The 17801-nt window shown below is 39.7% G+C and overlaps 1 protein-coding gene across 1 annotated transcript in view; it reads left to right on the top strand.

Annotated features, from left to right (window-relative positions):
• The window catches only part of ATP1B3 (ATPase Na+/K+ transporting subunit beta 3), a 69618-nt gene that overhangs the window by 17487 nt on the left and 34330 nt on the right, over positions 1-17801 (top strand). The window contains exon 2 of the mRNA XM_053709821.1: positions 13055-13183. Coding sequence (XP_053565796.1) covers positions 13055-13183 — 129 coding nt within the window. The remainder of the gene's footprint in view (positions 1-13054; positions 13184-17801) is intronic.

Below are 17801 nucleotides of genomic sequence, written 5' to 3'. Positions count from 1 at the left end.
TGATATTCACTGCTTTGGTTAGTGTCAAGCCTGTTAAATCAATCTCTCCTCCTTGGAAGCTTAATTTGGTTTTGAAGGCTTTGCAGGCTCCTCCTTTTGAGCCTATGCATTCTTTGGATATTAAACTACTTTCTTGGAAAGTGTTGTTCCTTTTGGCTATCTCTTCTGCTAGAAGAGGTTCTGTATTGTCTGCTCTCTTGTGAGTCTCCTTTTTGGATGATTTTCCATCAGGATAAGGCTGTTTTGCGGACTTTCTTTAAATTTCTTTATAAGGTTGTGAATTCGAACAACATTAGTAGGGAAATTGTTGTTCCTTGTGTCCTAATCCTAAGAATACTCTTGAAAGATCTTTACATTCTTTGGATGTGGTAAGGGCTTCTTGTACTTTTAAGAATGAGGCTTCGGGTGATCAGATTTGCAAAGCAGCAACTTGGCCTTCTTTGCATACATTGACTAAATTTTGATGTATTTGCTTCTTATGAAGCAGTCTTTGGTAGAAAAGTTCTTCAGGCAGTATATATATATATATATATATATAATTTGTGGATTTAATTTTTTCAGCGGAAATAGCTTTTTTATTTTATCCCTCCCTTTCTAGTGACTCTTCTGTGGTCTCATGGACTCTTGTCAATTACATGAAATTTAAGAACTTACCTGATTAATTTCTTTCATATTGGCAAGAGTCCATGAGGCCCACCCTTTTTTTGGTGGTTATGATTTTTGTATAAAAGCACAATTATTTTTCCTGTTCCTCTCTTTGTATGCTTTTTTTACTCCTTATTTTTTCAGTTTGTTAAACTGAATTGTGGGTGTGGTGAGGGGTGCATTTATAGGCATTTTGAGGTTTGGGAAACTTTACCCCTCCTGGTAGGATTGTATATCCCATACATTATTAGCTCATGGACTCTTGCCATTATGAAAGAAATTCATTTATCAGGTAAGTTCTTAGATAAATTGTTTTTCTTGTACATTGTCCTTCACAGGGATGTGCAAATTCCTATTGCGCGACGCCCGGGTCATGCAGTTCTTTGGGCTGGGTATGTGGTGGTTTTTTTTTTTTTTTTTACATTTATCCCTACTGCGGGCAAGCAGACCACAGCAAGGCTAAAACTTTTTTTATTTTATTTTTTATTTGATATTTTTACAGCGGCCAGCAGGGGGTGCGGCGGTACATACTTGTCAATGTGTAGCTTGCAGGAGCGCTAATAAGGTGCCAGGGATCTGTTAAGTATAGAGTGCAGCGCTGGGGTTATTAACGGCGGTTGTTTAAACTTTTTCTGCACATTTTAGTTTCTCTTTCCATCTCAAATGAGGGATACAAAAAAAGTGTAGCATAGGTTTTGCGCTCCAGTGTCGCCTCGAGTCACTGAGAAGAAGCGCTGCAACATGTAGATGGCAGGTAATTTTTCCATTCACCTAATCTTTTGCCCCTGCTGTGTTCACCGCAGATCCTTGAATTGTAATCCTAATAGGTTCAGTGTGGTCTCCCCTCCTCTCTACCGGAGCTCCTGTAAAGCTTGTACCTCCGTTGTTCTTACTGAGGGATTCCCCTCTTTGCACTGTCAGCAAAGAGGGGAATCCCTCACTAAGAATAACGGAGGCACAGTCAGGCGCTCCGGTAGAGAGGATGGGAGACCACACTGAACCTACCTACAGACGGTGTGAAAATGTTTTGCTTGGGGTAGTGGAGATTGGTGAGGGCTGTGTAGGCATAGCGGACTGCTCTTCCTAGCTGTAGATCACATTCTCTGTGGGTCACATACTTTGCTTCTTTTGCTAAGGAAGATGCACAGCCACCATCTTAATCCTGCCTGGGGTTCTCACAATTAGTGTGGTTACTACCTCATATTTCCTCACTGTGCCCCCTCAGTACCTCATTATGTTCCCTGACTGTGCCACCTCAGTACCTCATTATGTTCCCTGACTGTGCCCCCTCAGTACCTCATTATGTTCCCTGACTGTGCCCCCTCAGTACCTCATTATGTTCACGTACTGTGTCCCCTCAGTACCTCACTATATTGCCGTACATTGCCGTACTGAGGGGCACAGTAAAGGAACATTATGAGGTGCTGAGGGGGCACAGTGAGGGAATAATGTTCCTTTACTGTGCCCCCTCAGTACCTTACCATGTTCCCTTACTGTGCCCCCTCAATACCTCATTATGACCCAACAATTTCTTGTCTAAACCAAAGTTTGCTCATGCTAGTTGTGTGTGTGTATATATATGTATATATATATATGTATGTTTATGTATATATCTCTCTATCGAATTGTGTCAGGACAAGTAGATTGGGCTGCCACTTTAGTCCCTTGGGCAAGTAGATTTTTTTTAAAATTTCAACACCCCTGCTTCAGCTTCCAAACAGAACTGAATGTTTTGCTAATACTGGTTTACCTTTGCTAATTCTGTTAATTATGAATGATTTTCATTTCTCTCGCTCTATGTGTAATGTTTATATAATTAATAAACCAATGTAAATTTATGCCAAAGTTTAACAAAGTTGTCTGAAATTTGGAGCAACAAAGTACATGGTTGTTAGCCATTTAATGTGTGTTTATGTTTAAGGTAACTTTTTAATGATAAAACAAGATGTGATGTTCCAACAAAATTCTCAGTTAAAGGACCACTAAAAACAAATGACAAACTACACTATTTTGAACCTAAAATCTCAAAGAAAAGAGAGGGCGCATAATATATATATTACAACTTCAAAAAACAACGTACACCGCTCATTCAATATATGGCACTTGTACCTATTAACATACAATTATATCAAAGTCCCATGTTGAAAGTCACTATGATAGTGCAAATAATCAGGTATGTCCTCAGTGTGAATGATGGCTGCACTCCTCTTCACAGAAGATACTGGAAAAACTGTGAAAGAGAGGGGAGGGGCACCTCATGTGTAGAATCACCAAATCAAAAAAGCCAAAGCTTATGCACTCGAGCCAAATTGGTACTCATATTTAAAATAAGCACCCCAATGTGCTAATGGAAGCAGACTGACATAATATGATGTGTCAGTACACCCACTCCAGGATATCCCTGCCAGGTGTGTCTGTAATGGAGAGTCAAGACAACAAAGGAAACCACATGTGCAGATCAACCAAATAGATGGAACAATATAGATAATTATGGCAAATGGGTACTCCCAATAGCACACCTATGTGCTGGTAGATGCAGACTGATCATTTTAGGTTATGACATATCAGCTCACTCCAGGTGTTACCACTGATATGGTCCAAAAACAGGATAAATGCACAAACAGACCAATATTGGGAAATTAAAGGTAAGGTAGAAACCACTATACTTGTGTCATAGTAATAAACATTTTTATTAAGACTGAAAACAAAAATTGAAATTTAAAAATTAAAATATTAAATGAATATAAGTAGTGGTAAAGGGGATAATCCCTCTAATACAACGCGTTTCTCGGCACTGAAGGGCCGTTTCCTCAGGCATGTATTCACCTTACCTCTATCCTGCTATTTAAACCTTTATGCTACCAATACACAATTGATTAAATAACACCCACAATGGGCGTGTCCATAAGACACATGTTATGCATTAATCCAAACAAACCAAACATTATTTTTATACATAAAGCATTATGTTTAGAATATTCAAATACATACTCATCCTGTTATTCAAACTTTAAGTTGCAACCATATCTTTCTCTGTTAACACATCTACATTCCCCATTTTTTTCTATATTGTTGTTTTTATCAGTTTGGTGTCCTATATTGACTGAGTGTTCTGTATTTCAATAAAATTGTCTCATTTTTAAACAGTCCTCATTAATTTTTAATCCGTTTTTAAGCTCCCTTAAAAGGTATCTAAAAGGTAGATATGACCTGTTCAGAGTGTAGTCTGCGATGATTGGCTACTAGTCATTAACTATAGAAGTATAGCAGTAAGTGTAAGGTTTTGGTTACCTATTAAAACGGTCTGCCCAATCACAAACAATTGTTAAAATGAGAACTCGTCCATGATTGGTAGATGCGACCTGTTCAGAGAGTGTAGTCTGTGAGGATTGGCTACTAGTCATTAACTATAGAAGTATAGCAGGAAGTATAAGTTGTTTGTATGTAGAATACATGCAATTGAGCAATGATTATTTAGAAAGATATCCTGGAAGATCTGAATCCTGCATTATGTACATCATTAAGGTAAAAAACAAATCCTTTTGTTTTATAAAATGGAGTTCAAATCATAACAAACAATTATGGTACATGAAAAGGAAGGGAGCTTAAAACAGATTTAAAATTAATGACTGTTTAAAATGAGACAATTTTATTGAAATACAAAACACTCAGTCAATATAGGACACCAAACTGATAGGTACATTTTAATAAAAACAATATAGAAAAAATGGGGAATGTAGATGTGTTAAAGAGACACTGAACCCAAATGTTTTCTTTCGTGATTCAGATAGAGCATGCAATTTTAAGCAACTTTTTAATTTCTTCCTATTATCAATTTTTCTTCGTTCTATTGCTATCTTTTTTTTTTTTTTTTTTTTTTTTTAAAAGAAGGCATCTAACCTTTTTCTTTCTTCAGAACTCTGGACAGCACTTTTTTATTGATGGATGAATTTATCCACTAATCAGCAAGAACAACCCAGGTTGTTCACCAAAAATGGGCCAGCATCTAAACTTACATTCTTGCATTTCAAATAAAGATACCAAAAGAATAAAGAAAATGTGATAATAGGAGTAAATTAGAGCATGACATTTTAAGCAACTTTCTATCTGAATTACCAAAGAAAAAATTTGGGTTCGGTGTCCCTTTTTAAAAGAGAAATTCATTATGGTGGAGAGGAAGATGGTTGCAACTTAAAGTTTGACTAACATGATGATGATGATGTATTTGAAACATAAACATAATGCTTTATGTACAAGAATGTTTGGTTTGTTTGGATTAATGCATAACATGTGTCTTATGGACCAGCCCATTGTGGGTGTTCTTTAATCAATTGTGTATTGGTAGCATAAAGGTTTAAATAGCAGGATAGAGGTAAGGCGTATACATGCCTGAGGAAATGGGCCTTCAGTGCCGAGAAACGCGTTGCATTAGAGGGGATTATCCCCTTGACCACTACTTATTATATTCTATTAATATTTTAATTTCAATTTTTGTTTTCAGTCTTTTAATAAAAATGTTTTTTACTATAACACAAGTATAGTGGTTTCTAAAACCTTACCTCTCATTTCTCCATATTGGGCTGTTTGTGCATTTATCCTGTATTTGGAGCATATCGTTGGTAACACTTGGAGTGGGTGAGCTGATACGCTCTAAACTAAAATGATCAGTCTGCATCTACCAGCACATAGGTGTGCTATTGGACATTGTGAGTACCCATTTGCCCTAATTATCTCCATTGTTCCATCTATTTGGTTGATCTGCACATTTGGTTTCCTTTGTTGTCTTGACTCTCCATTACAGACACACCTGGTGGGGATATCCTGGAGTGGGTGTACTGACACACCATATTATGTCAGTCTGCTTCCATTAGCACATTGGGGTGCTTATTTTAAATGTGAGTACCAATTTGGCTCGAGTGCATAAGCTTTGGCTTTTTTGATTTGGTGATTCTACACATGAGGCGCCCCTCTCTTTCTTCTATTTTGAACCATCATATCTAAGAATATTTTTGCAATGAAAACTGAAGTTTTATTTTGTCAAATTAGTGTATTGTTTTGTTTCTTCATTTCACAGATTTCCCTGTCCCGTGAACAACAGAATCCCTGTTAATCAATCACAAACTAATATTCAGATTTTTTTTTTTTAGATGTATTTTACTGCAAAAGGTAGCATAATAAATAATGAATAATTGCAATGTTTCACTTGCAAAAATGAAACGTTATGCGCTGTTGAAATGTGAAGTTTATTGGTCCTTTTAAAGACTGAGGATTTTTATAGATAAATCATTTGATGAGCTTCTCTAAGGATTGTGATCAACTGCATAATTAGCTAGGGTCAACAGTGTTAGAACAAAAATACTGCAGTAAAGCAATCTATAAGGACATATCCAAAAAGCTGGTTGACACTAGAAGTTTAGAAACCATGTTTTCCTGGATCCTGAGATTTGTCGACTGCTTATTTTATGTAGTGTTTAGTAAAACGGCAGTATGGGAATGAATTGTAAAGTGAGACTTAATCCAATAGCCAAAGGAACTAAAGAAAGCTGTATCCTGGTCTGCAGTAACTTTGATCCCAGCCCTTCCTGCACCTTAATCCTTTTTGTTACAAGATGTGGTTCAGCACTTGCAATGAAAGGAGACAGTGTTTAGTTCCATTTTTTTTTTTTATATACACTGATAATGCTTTTAAGTGAGCCTAAGAAATGCTTCATCAACCATGCATAGCAGGCCTGTCATTAAGGATCCCTGGCATTCTACAGATTTAACTCTGTGCTGCAGTCCCATCTATCAACTAGAAATTGTTTGGGTACTATATGCTTGTTACCAAGGGTCACCTGTAAGCTGTTGCAAATCGGCATCAGATTAAATCTGGTTAAATTGTTGTCACTTAGAATGTAGTAGGTTGTTGAGCTTTATAGGGGTTTTGTGTTCTCTCGTTCTCTCTCGCTCTCTCTGGTCAAGGGGTTAAATCACAGCTGCATGTGTTGCTTAGCAGAAGTTTTTTTTTTTTTCCACTGGCAATTAAGAGGTTACATACTGGTAACCAATGGTTTAATCACTAAAATGTATATTTTACTTATTGATAAATATACACAATGAGAACTGAAAACTTCTAGCTGCTAGATATCAGAGAGGGAAATAAAAGCCCAGTCTTGCAGAATTGTCTGTTTTTGCAGTTGGTGAAGCCGTGCACCCTGTCTGGTTTCCGAATAGGGCCTTTTGTAATCATGAGAGGGTGGAAATGAAGGCCCTTCAAAATATACTGCAAGTCTCTCCAGTGAACACGTAATTGGTGTGCTGAGGCGCTGTCATTTCATTTCCTAGCAAACCAACCATTTTTATTAAAAATATATACTGTGTTTCTCCAACATAGGTGTGTCCGGTCCACGGCGTCATCCTTACTTGTGGGATATTCTCTTCCCCAACAGGAAATGGCAAAGAGCCCAGCAAAGCTGGTCACATGATCCCTCCTAGGCTCCGCCTACCCCAGTCATTCTCTTTGCCGTTGTACAGGCAACATCTCCACGGAGATGGCTTAGAGTTTTTTAGTGTTTAACTGTAGTTTTTCATTATTCAATCAAGAGTTTGTTATTTTCAAATAGTGCTGGTACGTACTATTTACTCAGAAACAGAAAAGAGATGAAGAATTCTGTTTGTATGAGGAAAATGATTTTAGCAACCGTAACTAAAATCCATGGCTGTTCCACACAGGACTGTTGAGAGCAATTAACTTCAGTTGGGGGAACAGAGTGCAGTCTCTTACTGCTTGAGGTATGACACATTCTAACAAGACGATGTAATGCTGGAAGCTGTCATTTTCCCTATGGGATCCGGTAAGCCATGTTTATTACGATTGTAAATAAGGGCTTCACAAGGGCTTATTTAAACTGTAGACTTTTTCTGGGCTAAATCGATTGATTATTAACACATATTTAGCCTTGAGGAATCATTTTATCTGGGTATTTTGATATAATAATATCGGCAGGCACTGTTTTAGACACCTTATTCTTTAGGGGCTTTCCCAAAGCATAGGCAGAGTCTCATTTTCGCGCCGGTGTTGCGCACTTGTTTTTGAGAGGCATGGCATGCAGTCGCATGTGAGAGGAGCTCTGATACTTATAAAGGACTTCTGAAGGCGTCATTTGGTATCGTATTCCCCTTTGGGTTTGGTTGGGTCTCAGCAAAGCAGATACCAGGGACTGTAAAGGGGTTAAAGCTTAAAACGGCTCCGGTTCCGTTATTTTAAGGGTTAAAGCTTCCAAAATTGGTGTGCAATATTTTCAAAGCTTTAAGACGCTGTGGTGAAAATTTGGTGAATTTTGAACAATTCCTTCATGTTTTTTCGCAATTGCAGTAATAAAGTGTGTTCAGTTTAAAATTTAAAGTGACAGTAACGGTTTTATTTTAAAACGTTTTTTGTACTTTCTGATCAAGTTTATGCCTGTTTAACATGTCTGAGCTACCAGATAGACTGTGTTCTGAATGTGGGGAAGCCAGAATTCCTATTCATTTAAATAAATGTGATTTATGTGATAATGACAATGATGCCCAAGATGATTCCTCAAGTGAGGGGAGTAAGCATGGTACTGCATCATTCCCTCCTTCGTCTACACGAGTCTTGCCCACTCAGGAGGCCCCTAGTACATCTAGCGCGCCAATACTCCTTACTATGCAACAATTAACGGCTGTAATGGATAATTCTGTCAAAAACATTTTAGCCAAAATGAACCCTTGTCAGCGTAAGCGTGGCTGCTCTGTTTTAGTTACTGAAGAGCATGACGACGCTGATATTAATATCTCTGAAGGGCCCCTAACCCAATCTGAGGGGGCCAGGGAGGTTTTGTCTGAGGGAGAAATTACTGATTTAGGGAACATTTCTCAGCAGGCTGAATCTGATGTGATTACATTTAAATTTAAATTGGAACATCTCCGCATTTTGCTTAAGGAGGTATTATCCACTCTGGATGATTGTGAAAATTTAGTCATCCCAGAGAAACTATGTAAAATGGACAAGTTCTTAGAGGTGCCGGGGCTCCCAGAAGCTTTTCCTATACCCAAGCGGGTGGCGGACATTGTTAATAAAGAATGGGAAAGGCCCGGTATTCCTTTCGTCCCTCCCCCCATATTTAAAAAATTGTTTCCTATGGTCGACCCTAGAAAGGACTTATGGCAGTCAGTCCCCAAGGTCGAGGGAGCGGTTTCTACTTTAAACAAACGCACCACTATTCCCATAGAGGATAGTTGTGCTTTCAAAGATCCTATGGATAAAAAATTAGAAGGTTTGCTTAAAAAGATGTTTGTTCAGCAGGGTTACCTTCTACAACCCATTTCATGCATTGTCCCTGTCACTACTGCCGCATATTTCTGGTTTGATGAACTGCTTAAGGTGCTCGATAGTGACTCTCCTCCTTATGAGGAGATTATGGACAGAATCAATGCTCTCAAATTGGCTAATTCTTTCACTCTAGACGCCTCTTTGCAATTGGCTAAGTTAGCGGCTAAGAACTCTGGGTTTGCTATTGTGGCGCGCAGAGCGCTTTGGTTGAAATCTTGGTCGGCTGATGCGTCTTCCAAGAACAAGCTACTAAACATTCCTTTCAAGGGGAAAACGTTGTTTGGTCCTGACTTGAAAGAGATTATCTCTGATATCACTGGGGGTAAGGGCCACGCCCTTCCTCAGGATCGGCCTTTCAAGGCAAAAAATAGACCTAATTTTCGTCCCTTTCGTAAAAACGGACCAGCCCAAGGTGCTACGTCCTCTAAGCAAGAGGGTAATTCTTCTCAGGCCAAGCCAGCTTGGAGACCAATGCAAGGCTGGAACAAGGGAAAGCAGGCCAAGAAACCTGCCACTGCTACCAAGACAGCATGAAATATTGGCCCCCGATCCGGGACCGGATCTGGTGGGGGGCAGACTCTCTCTCTTCGCTCAGGCTTGGGCAAGAGATGTTCTGGATCCTTGGGCGCTAGAAATAGTCTCCCAGGGTTATCTTCTGGAATTCAAGGGACTTCCCCCAAGGGGGAGGTTCCACAGGTCGCAGTTGTCTTCAGACCACATAAAAAGACAGGCGTTCTTACATTGTGTAGAAGACCTGTTAAAAATGGGAGTGATTCATCCTGTTCCATTAAGAGAACAAGGGATGGGGTTCTACTCCAATCTGTTCATAGTTCCCAAAAAAAAGAGGGAACGTTCAGACCAATCCTAGATCTCAAGATCTTAAACAAATTTCTCAAGGTCCCATCGTTCAAGATGGAAACCATTCGAACTATCCTTCCTTCCATCCAGGAAGGTCAATTCATGACCACGGTGGATTTAAAGGATGCGTATCTACATATTCCTATCCACAAGGAACATCATCGGTTCCTAAGGTTTGCATTCCTGGACAAACATTACCAGTTCGTGGCGCTTCCTTTCGGATTAGCCACTGCTCCAAGGATTTTCACAAAGGTACTAGGGTCCCTTCTAGCGGTGCTAAGACCAAGGGGCATTGCAGTAGTACCTTACCTGGACGACATTCTGATTCAAGCGTCGTCCCTTCCTCAAGCAAAGGCTCACACGGACATTGTCCTGGCCTTTCTCAGATCTCACGGCTGGAAAGTGAACGTGGAAAAGAGTTCTCTATCCCCGTCAACAAGGGTTCCCTTCTTGGGAACAATTATAGACTCCTTAGAAATGAGGATCTTTCTAACAGAGGCCAGAAAAACAAAGCTTCTGGACTCTTGTCGGATACTTCATTCCGTTCCTCTTCCTTCCATAGCTCAGTGCATGGAAGTGATCGGGTTGATGGTGGCGGCGATGGACATAGTTCCTTTTGCGCGCATTCATCTAAGACCATTACAACTGTGCATGCTCAGTCAGTGGAATGGGGACTATACAGACTTGTCTCCGAAGATACAAGTAAATCAGAGGACCAGAGACTCACTCCGTTGGTGGCTGTCCCTGGACAATCTGTCTCAAGGGATGATGTTCCACAGACCAGAGTGGGTCATTGTCACGACCGACGCCAGTCTGATAGGCTGGGGCGCGGTCTGGGGATCCCTGAAAGCTCAGGGTCTTTGGTCTCGGGAAGAATCTCTTCTACCGATAAATATTCTGGAACTGAGAGCGATATTCAATGCGCTCCAGGCCTGGCCCCAGCTTGCGAGGACCAGGTTCATTCGGTTTCAATCAGACAACATGACGACTGTTGCGTACATCAACCATCAGGGGGGAACAAGGAGTTCCCTAGCGATGGAAGAAGTAACCAAAATTATTCTTTGGGCGGAGTCTCACTCCTGCCACCTGTCTGCTATCCACATCCCAGGAGTGGAAAATTGGGAAGCGGATTTTCTGAGTCGTCAGACATTGCATCCGGGGGAGTGGGAACTCCATCCGGAAATCTTTGCCCAAGTCACTCACCTGTGGGGCATTCCAGACATGGATCTGATGGCCTCTCGTCAGAACTTCAAAGTTCCTTGCTACGGGGCCAGATCCAGGGATCCGAAGGCGGCTCTAGTGGATGCACTAGTAGCACCTTGGACCTTCAAACTAGCTTATGTGTTCCCGCCATTTCCTCTCATCCCCAGGCTGATAGCCAGGATCAAGCAGGAGAGGGCGTCGGTGATTTTGATAGCTCCTGCGTGGCCACGCAGGACTTGGTATGCAGATCTGGTGAATATGTCATCGGCTCCACCTTGGAAGCTACCTTTGAGACGAGACCTTCTTGTTCAGGGTCCGTTCGAACATCCGAATCTGGTTTCACTCCAGCTGACTGCGTGGAGATTGAACGCTTGATTTTATCGAAGCGAGGGTTCTCAGATTCTGTGATCGATACTCTTGTTCAGGCCAGAAAGCCTGTGACTAGAAAGATTTACCACAAAATTTGGAAAAAATATATCTGTTGGTGTGAATCTAAAGGATTCCCTTGGGACAAGGTTAAGATTCCTAGGATTCTATCCTTCCTTCAAGAAGGATTGGAAAAAGGATTATCGGCAAGTTCCCTGAAGGGACAGATTTCTGCCTTGTCGGTATTACTTCACAAAAAGCTGGCAGCTGTGCCAGATGTTCAAGCCTTTGTTCAGGCTCTGGTTAGAATCAAGCCTGTTTACAAACCTTTGACTCCTCCTTGGAGTCTCAATTTAGTTCTTTCAGTTCTTCAGGGGGTTCCGTTTGAACCCTTACATTCCGTTGATATTAAGTTATTATCTTGGAAAGTTTTGTTTTTAGTTGCGATTTCTTCTGCTAGAAGAGTCTCAGAATTATCTGCTCTGCAGTGTTCTCCTCCTTATCTGGTGTTCCATGCAGATAAGGTGGTTTTACGTACTAAACCTGGTTTTCTTCCAAAAGTTGTTTCTAACAAAAACATTAACCAGGAGATTATCGTACCTTCTCTGTGTCCAAAACCAGTTTCAAAGAAGGAACGTTTGTTGCACAATTTGGATGTTGTTCGCGCTCTAAAATTCTATTTAGATGCTACAAAGGATTTTAGACAAACATCTTCCTTGTTTGTTGTTTATTCAGGTAAAAGGAGAGGTCAAAAAGCAACTTCTACCTCTCTCTCTTTTTGGATTAAAAGCATCATCAGATTGGCTTACGAGACTGCCGGACGGCAGCCTCCCGAAAGAATCACAGCTCATTCCACTAGGGCTGTGGCTTCCACATGGGCCTTCAAGAACGAGGCTTCTGTTGATCAGATATGTAGGGCAGCGACTTGGTCTTCACTGCACACTTTTACCAAATTTTACAAGTTTGATACTTTTGCTTCTTCTGAGGCTATTTTTGGGAGAAAGGTTTTGCAAGCCGTGGTGCCTTCCATTTAGGTGACCTGATTTGCTCCCTCCCTTCATCCGTGTCCTAAAGCTTTGGTATTGGTTCCCACAAGTAAGGATGACGCCGTGGACCGGACACACCTATGTTGGAGAAAACAGAATTTATGTTTACCTGATAAATTTCTTTCTCCAACGGTGTGTCCGGTCCACGGCCCGCCCTGGTTTTTTTAATCAGGTCTGATATTTTATTTTCTTTAACTACAGTCACCACGGTACCATATGGTTTCTCCTATGCAAATATTCCTCCTTAACGTCGGTCGAATGACTGGGGTAGGCGGAGCCTAGGAGGGATCATGTGACCAGCTTTGCTGGGCTCTTTGCCATTTCCTGTTGGGGAAGAGAATATCCCACAAGTAAGGATGACGCCGTGGACCGGACACACCGTTGGAGAAAGAAATTTATCAGGTAAACATAAATTCTGTTTTTTTTTTCCCCCCTGTATTGATATACCTATAACTATTCACATGCAGGAATACATATGTGATGTTACTAGCTGTGCCAGTGAAATCCCAAGCCATTCACTTAATTTGTTGCTGACACTTTTTATAAAGATTTATTGATGTTGCATAATAATAAAGAGGCTAATGTATCTTTATTCTAACAGCTCTGATCTTGCTGTTTTACCTGGTGTTCTATGGATTCCTCGCTGGGCTCTTCACCCTCACCATGTGGGTCATGCTTCAAACATTAGATGACTCCGTCCCCAAGTATCGCGACAGGGTTTCTTCTCCAGGTAACAATTTTATAATTGTTTAGAACACTAACTTTTTAAGTATTGTCTAATATATTATATCCATGTATCGCTATAGCATTTATTTTATTTTTAAAGCTAAATCAATATAATTATATAACCTTTTTCAGTGTCACATGCTAATGTACAGCTGTATGCTTTCTGGTAATGTTTACTAAAAAAAAAAAAAATTAATTTTTTTTTTTTCTATTTTTTTTATGCTAATCAGACAAGTGCATTTAATCTGGAAAGTGGTTATATTTAAAAACTGTCAATACATGTATTGCCCTTTTTTAAAAAGCATTTATTAATGTGTTTGTAGTTTCCACTGACTTCATAGTATAGTGTAAAAATAAGATTACCACTAAAATTGTCTGACGTCTGAGTTAACAGTGAGCAGGTCGGTCTAGCATGCAGTCTTTGCATGATGACTTTTTTTTTTCTATAGATCTTCCTTTATAACTGACCTGTTTGCTCTCATTCTTATCTTATTTGCAAGCTCCTGGCCTATCTTGTTTAGGAGATCTCCTCCAGTCTTTCTGTTTTCATTCAAAACATGTTTAAAGATAATTTTAAAAGTAAACTTTGTATTCTCATGTTTTTTTGATTTGCAGCATTCCTGGATTTGTGTCTAATTAAATCTGTAATATCTGAGGCTGCTTGCAGGTTTAAATATGTGTATTGTGTCTGTTATCCAATCAAAAAATCTAAGAATACATTTAATTTTTTTGTTTTTATTTTTGCATTCGGTCAGCATAATCCAATTATGTTTATAAAGTCTTGGCTATGAAACACAGGTAAAATCAAGCATATTGCAAAAAAAAATAAAAAAAATTGGCTTTTATTCCTTTTAATCATCTAACAGTTTTAGATAATCTGCCTTAGTCACTTCATCTTCCTTTTGGTTGAAGTAGAGATTCATAGGTCATACTTGGTATGAGACCCTAGAGGTCTGAATTACACACCTGTGCTGAATTGTTTGTTTAGTACCAATATATTATATCAATAGCATGGCTCAATTAGTTAAAGTGAAGGTAAACTTTGAACGAAAGCCCGGTTTTTAAAAATACTTTTAAAAACAGGGGCACTTTCATCAAAGTTTAGAAAGCAGCCGTTTTTGTTTAAAAACTTACCTTTGTTCTTTTCACAGCCGGAGCAGCTTCCCCCGCCCGGAGATCCTCTCTTCACATGTCAATGACTAATCCAGCTTCCTCCAATCACGGCATGGCCTCAGGCAAGGACTCCCCTGGGGGTGAAGCCGTGATTGGAGGAAGCCGGATTAGTCATTGACGTGTGAAGGGAGGATCTCCATGTGGGGGAAACTGCTCCGGCTGTGAAAAGGAGAGAGGTAAGGGTTTTGTTTTTTTTTTTTTTTTGTTTTTTTTTTAACGGCTTCTTTCTAAACTTTGAATGAAAGTGCCCCTGTTTTTAATAGCATTTTTAAAAACCGGGCTTTCATTCATCAAAGTTTACCTTCACTTTAATACATACCAGGTCACAGGTGAGACCACCTCCTCTTCTGGTGGAATGGACAGATATTGACCACTCCCCTTTTACAAATGGTGGCTTTCTCTAGAGGCTTCCATCATGCTTATTTATGACTGTCTCAGGATTGACAAAACTAATCAACTCTTATGAATTTCGAGACATTCAGTGATCCAGTCTCCCCTATGAAGGCGCATTGGGGATTCAAGGCTCCATTTGTCACTTGAGTGACCCAAAATGTTGAAGCTGGTCAGTATTCCTCTGGGAACATTGTTCTATTCAAGGAATGCTGTCAGTGGTCCACAAAGGGATTAACATAGTAGCATGGAAAAGTTGTTGTTATTATTATTATTATTATTATTATTATGTCATAATGTCCCAGGCAGTTTGGGAAGTTGTTACACTTAGGTCTCCTGTTTATTTCATTTGTTATACAGATAAATTGTACTACTATTTAATCTCTTACAATTTTAGATTTGTATTTATGTTTGTACCAAACCTTCAGAGGATTGCTCTTACACTGATTACAAGGACACGTTTACTACAGTCCTAAAACATTGAAATTCCACATTATGCTGTCAATCCTCTAGACTGACACACTGCTTTGTAAGATTTTCTCCCCCTCTTTTCTGGGAAGTGCAGACTTCAATGTCCCATTTATACAGATTGAGAAGAAGGCCATGGATGCTGTTTATAAACTAAAATTTAAAGGTATACAATTTACTTTGTATATCTCTCTGAAAGGACGAAACAAATTTTAAAGTATGTTTGTAATGGTTGTATATTTTGTCATAGGGAAAAGGAGCATTGAACATGGTATTTAATCCCAAGACAAATATATGTTTTATTCTGTTTTTCTTTTTTGCCTTTTAGTTCCCCAAAAAAGGAAAATCATACATATGTAATTAACTGACCTTTCTACACACTGATTAACTAGATCCGCACAGGAGGCAGTTTATTAGGTACCAGTCCTAAAGTCTGTGTACACGGGCCATTTTTTGCAGTACAGCGGTCCCACCCCTTGCTCTCTCTCGATCATCCCTCTCTTTTGCTCTTTCTCCCCTTCTCCCCTCTCTTTTGCTCTCTCCCCTCTCCTCTTCCCTCCCGCTCTCTTGCTCTCTCGGCATACGCCCGGCCACACCCACTCCACCACACGACGCCAGGTGTGTTTGTCCTTGTGTGCAGTCTCTACTGCGCATGACCGCTTCGGACAAACACACTTGGCCTTTTATTATATAGGATAGTTCATAATATCATTTAAGAATTACAATATCTATACTGTGCACAAATCAAATGCTCCTTCTAAAAACAATCTGCATTTTAGCTGCTTTTGTCTAAGTATGCTGGAAATATATGCAGTATTCTTGCTTGCTAGGCCAAAAAGTGCACTGTTTCATTTATTGGATAAAAGTAATCTTTAAAGGTTCCTTACGGGTTTGAATAAATGCTTTTCTTGGTAGACAGCAATATAGGGCATATGAGCAACGTCACAAGGTCAAATTCTTGTGGTATTTTTCTCACTTGGACAAATGACTACAACTAAGCTATATTAAAACTGTTTTTCTTAGAATTTTCTCTAGAATTACTGGTTGTTAGATGGTAAAGTTGCTCCATATTAAAAGCTGCATTGGCAACATTGTTATAAATAACAGTTTAATTCATCATTTATTTTTAATTTTTTTGTTTAATCTTTTTATTAATAATTTTCTTTTAGCAATAACATAGAAAGCATGTCCATTCACAGCAAAATAAGATAGACATATACAGGTTTCAACCAAACCATCATAAGAAGTAAGCATATAGTAAATTATTTAGTCAATAAGTTAAAAGTACAAAGAAAAATGTATGCTTACCTGATAAATTAATTTCTTCTATGGTACGACGAGTCCACGGATTCATCCTTTTACTTGTGGGATATTATCCTCCTAACAGGAAGTGGCCAAGAGCACCACAGCAGAGCGGTCTATATAGCTCCTCCCTTAGCTCCCCCCCCCCCCCAGTCATTCAAACGAAGGTACAGGAAGAAAAAGGAGAAACTAAAAGGTGCAGAGGTGACTGAAGTTTAAAATCAAAAAATATAATCTGTCTTAAAATGACAGGGCGGGCCGTGGACTCGTCGTACCATAGAAGAAATTAATTTATCAGGTAAGCATAAATTTACTTTTCTTCTATAAGGTACGACGAGTCCACGGATTCATCCTTGTGGGATACAATACCAAAGCTACAGGACACAGATGAACGGGAGGGACAAGACAGATGGTTAAACAGAAGGCACCACTGCTAGAAGAACTTTTCTCCCAAAAATAGCCTCCGAAGAAGTAAAAGTATCAAATTTGTAAAATTTTGAAAAGGTATGAAGCGAAGACCAAGTCGCAGCCTTACAAATCTGTTCAACAGAAGCAGAATTTTTAAAAGCCCATGTGGAAGCCACCGCTCTAGTGAGCTGTAATCCTTTCAGGAGGCTGCTGTCCAGCAGTCTCGTATGCCAAACGGATGATGCTTTTCAGCCAAAAAGAGAGAGGTAGCCGTAGCTTTTTGACCTCTACGTTTTCCAGAATAGACAACAAACAGAGAAGATGTTTGACGGAAATCCTTGGTTGCTTGCAAGTAAAACTTCAAAGCACGAACCACGTCCAAGTTGTGCAACAGACGCTCCTTCTTAGAGGAAGGATTAGGACACAGAAGGAACAACAATTTCCTGATTGATATTATTGGTAACAACCTTTGGAAGGAATCCAGGTTTGGTACGCAAAACCACTTTACCAGCATGGAAAACACGATAAGGCGAGTCGCATTGCAACGCAGATAGTTCAGAAACTCTTCGAGCCAAAGAGATGGCAACTAAAAACAGAAATTTCCAAGATAGAAGCTTAATATCTATGGAATGCATAGGTTCAAACGGAACCCCTTGATCTTTCACTTTACCCTTCCCAGTACTTGGTAGAGAAGGCAAAGAGTGACTGGGGGTGGAGCTAAGGCAGGAGCTATATAGACAGCTCTGCTGTGGTGCTCTTTGCCACTTCCTGTTAGCAGGAGGAGAATATCCCACAAGTAAAGGATGAATCCGTGGACTCGTCGTACCTTATAGAAGAAAAGTATACTAGGAACAAATGTAATGAACATATAGATCTCCATT

The sequence above is a fragment of the Bombina bombina genome, chromosome 4, assembly GCF_027579735.1.
Source record: "Bombina bombina isolate aBomBom1 chromosome 4, aBomBom1.pri, whole genome shotgun sequence".
NCBI classification, from domain to species: domain Eukaryota; kingdom Metazoa; phylum Chordata; class Amphibia; order Anura; family Bombinatoridae; genus Bombina; species Bombina bombina.
Note: the sequence above shows the minus strand (reverse complement) of the source record. Positions and strands in the feature narration are given on the sequence as shown.